General features: G+C 44.5%; 1 protein-coding gene across 1 annotated transcript in view; it reads right to left on the bottom strand.

Annotated features, from left to right (window-relative positions):
* The window catches only part of LOC100945803 (GON-4-like protein), a 104,904-nt gene that overhangs the window by 99,548 nt on the left and 2,161 nt on the right, over positions 1–3,195 (bottom strand). Inside the window, exon 2 of the mRNA XM_012808510.2 lies at positions 266–796. Within this exon, the coding sequence (XP_012663964.1) occupies positions 266–770 (505 nt within the window). The 5' untranslated portion in view covers positions 771–796. The remainder of the gene's footprint in view (positions 1–265; positions 797–3,195) is intronic.

The raw sequence follows: 3,195 nt of genomic DNA, 5'->3' as shown, positions 1-3,195 counted from the left end.
AACAAAAAAAAAAACCAAAGGAATACAGAAGAAGATCGAGGGAATGAAAGAGGAAAAGAAAGTCTCTACCCATTCATAAAGTTCACTGTTGACCCTTTTGAGCCCTGTAGTTTTTTGTTTGCTTTTTTTTTTTTTTTGCAGTTTCAATTCCATAAGAAACCACAACCTCTTTCAGAAATACTACTCTGTAAAGGCACTACAGAGAAACTAATGGCAACATGGGATTGACAAATAAAATGTAACCTAGACACCTTTCAGATCTTACCTCCTTCTCCCTTCACTCCCTCATTTGGCTCTCCTGAAAATGGCCTCTTTACAATAGCATGATCACTTCTGTCTTCTTGGGTAACTGGCCCAGGCCTGAGTGCAATTTTCTTCCCTCTCCTTGAGCCAGTGACCTGGAGTTTTCCTTTACCAATGTGTATGTTAAGGGGGTAGGAAGGTTCCGAGGAAGGTAGGGTAATTCCCTGAGAGATGGCCACGTCCACAGATTCCAAAACTGGTACATTGGTGTCCTGCATGAGCATCGTGGGGTTCACAGATGTGTCCTCCATACCAAGCTCATTTCCTGTATCCTGCACAGATTGTACTTCAAAGTCTGCAACTCTGCCACGACTTGGACTCCAGGATAGTGACACTGACTCCAAGTCTTTAACCTGGTCAGATTCTTGCTTAGCAGCTGCTTCTAGGTTTATGTTGTCTTCCTCCTGGTGTTCCTTATGCTGTGGGGACTCTGTCACTGTAGTTCTTCTCTTCTTACAGGGCAACATTTTAAAAGTTCCACTTTTGTTCCATACTGAAAGGATAAAAGCAAGTTCTTATCCTTCATATTAACTAACGGTAATAACATCTGCTCAATTATCTTTTCATTTATTCATGTTCGATCATGGCACAGGGGCTCACACCTGTAATCCTAGCACTCTGAGAGACCAAAATGGGAGGATCTCTAAGTTCAGGCATTTAGAACAGCCTGAGCAAGAACAAGACCCCATCTCTACTAAAAATAGAAAAATCAAGGCTCGGTGCCTGTAGTTCAGTGGCTAGGGTGTGAGCCACATACCCTAGAGCTGGCGGGTTCGAACCCAGTCCAGGGCCTGCCAAATAATGACAGCTACAATAACAACAAAAATAGTCAGGCACTGTGGTAGGCACCTATAGTCCCAGCTACTAGGGAGGCTGAGGCAAGAGAATCGCTTAAGCCCAAGAGCTGGAGGTTGCTGTGAGCTGTGACGCCACTCACTCTACAGAGGGCGACATAGTGAGACTCCGTCTCAAAAAAAAAAAAAAGGAAAATCAGGCAGGCATTGCGGTAGTCACAGCTACTCAGGAGGCTAAGGCAGAAGGATCCCTGGAGCCCAGGAGTTTGAGGTTGCTGTGAGGTAGACTGAGGCCACGACATTCTACCCAGGACAACAGAGTGAGATTGTGTCTCAAAAAAAAGGGAGACAATGCTTTACACTAAATGCACAATTTCTTGTTAAGTGTAAGATGAGAGACAACGGTTAGAGTGACTGAGTTTAAGTCCCAACTCCACTGCTCACTAGTATGTTACCTCCCTAAGCATCTGTTTCCTCATTGGAAAAACGATTGTTCTTATCTCACAGCGTTGGCATAAGAATTAAATACTATAATTAATAGTGTTATTATTACTATTATTATTACCATCAGGGAGGTAGACTAGCATGATAGTGAGAGTAAACTGTGGACCAAACCGGATTTGTTTCAAAAGTCAGCTCTCTCCAGCTTTGTGATCTTTGCCAAAATTACTTAAACTAAATCTCAGTTTCTTCAGCTATAAAATGAAATAAAAACAGCATCATCAGGCTTGGCGCCTGTAGCTCAGAGGCTTGGGTGCCGGCCACATACACCGGGGCTGGTGGGTTCGAACCCACCCAGCCCTGCTAAACAACAATAACAAATAACAATAACAATAACAACAACAACAACAACAAAAAAACCAGCCGGGCGTTGTGGCGGGAGCCTGTAGCCCCAGCTATTTGGGAGGCTTACGCAAGAGAATCGCTTAAGGCCAAGAGTTTCAGGTTGCTGTGAGCTGTGACACCACAATACTCTACCAGGGGTGACATAGTGAGACTCTGTCTCAAAAAAAAAAACCAAAAAAATAGCATCATCAGCTAGCAAGTGATCCATGAATGTCTGCTATTGTTTTCACATCAGGTATTTCCATTAATAGAAACAATCCAAAAGCAAAATGTGGATGCTTTAAAATGCTAGAAACCGAGGCCAGGTGTGGTGGGTGGCTCACACCTGTAATCCCAGCATTCTGGGAGGCCAAGACGGGCAGATCACATAAACTCACAGGTTAGAGACCAGCCTGAGCTAGAGAGAAACCCTGTCTCTAAAAATAGCCAGGCTTGTGGTGGGCCCCTGTTCCAAGCTATTTGGAGGCTGATTCAAGAGAATCACTTGAGGGCAGTGCCTGTGGCTCATTGTGTAGGGCGCTGGCCCCATATACCGAAGGTGGTGGGTTCAAACCTGGCCCTGGCCAAACTGCAACCAAAAAAAAAAAAAAAAAAATAGCCGGGCATTGTGGTGGGCACCTATAGTCCCAGCTACTTGGGAGGCTGAGGCAAAAGAATTGCCTAATCTCCTAAGCCCAAGAGTTGAAGGTTGCTATGAGCTGTGACGCCATAGTACTCTACCAAGGGAGATAAAATGAAACTGTCTCTAAAAAAAAAAGAGAGAGAAAGAGAATCACTTAAGCCCAAGAGTCTGAGGTTGCTGTGAGCTATGACTCCACATTGCTCTACTGGGGGCGATAAAGTGAGACTCTTGTCTCAAAAATAAATAAACAAATAAATAATGCTAGTAACTGTCCAGGCACTGGAGGATCCCTTAAGCTCAGGAGTTTAAGACCAGCCTGAGCAAGAATGAGACTAAAGGCTGGGTGCCTATTTATCAGTGGTTAGCATGCTGGCCTGTGCACCAGGGGTGGCAGGTTTGAACCTGGCCCAGGCCTACTTAATCAAGAATATAAGGTCAGACCAAAAAGAAGTCTACTAAAATTAGAACAATTAGCTGGTGTTGTGGCTGGCACCTATAGTCCCAGCTACTCAGGAGGCTAAAGCAGTAGGATCACTTGAGTCCAGGAATTTGAGGTTGCTGTGAGTTAGGCTGAGACCACAGCACTCTAGGCTGGGTGACAGCGCAAGACTCTGTCTTAAAAAAAAAAAA

Source organism: Otolemur garnettii, unplaced genomic scaffold, assembly GCF_000181295.1.
Source record: "Otolemur garnettii isolate 467f Iridium unplaced genomic scaffold, OtoGar3 scaffold00091, whole genome shotgun sequence".
NCBI classification, from domain to species: Eukaryota; Metazoa; Chordata; class Mammalia; order Primates; family Galagidae; genus Otolemur; species Otolemur garnettii.
The sequence above is the reverse complement of the archived record's forward strand: the minus strand, read 5'-3'. Positions and strand labels throughout refer to the sequence as shown.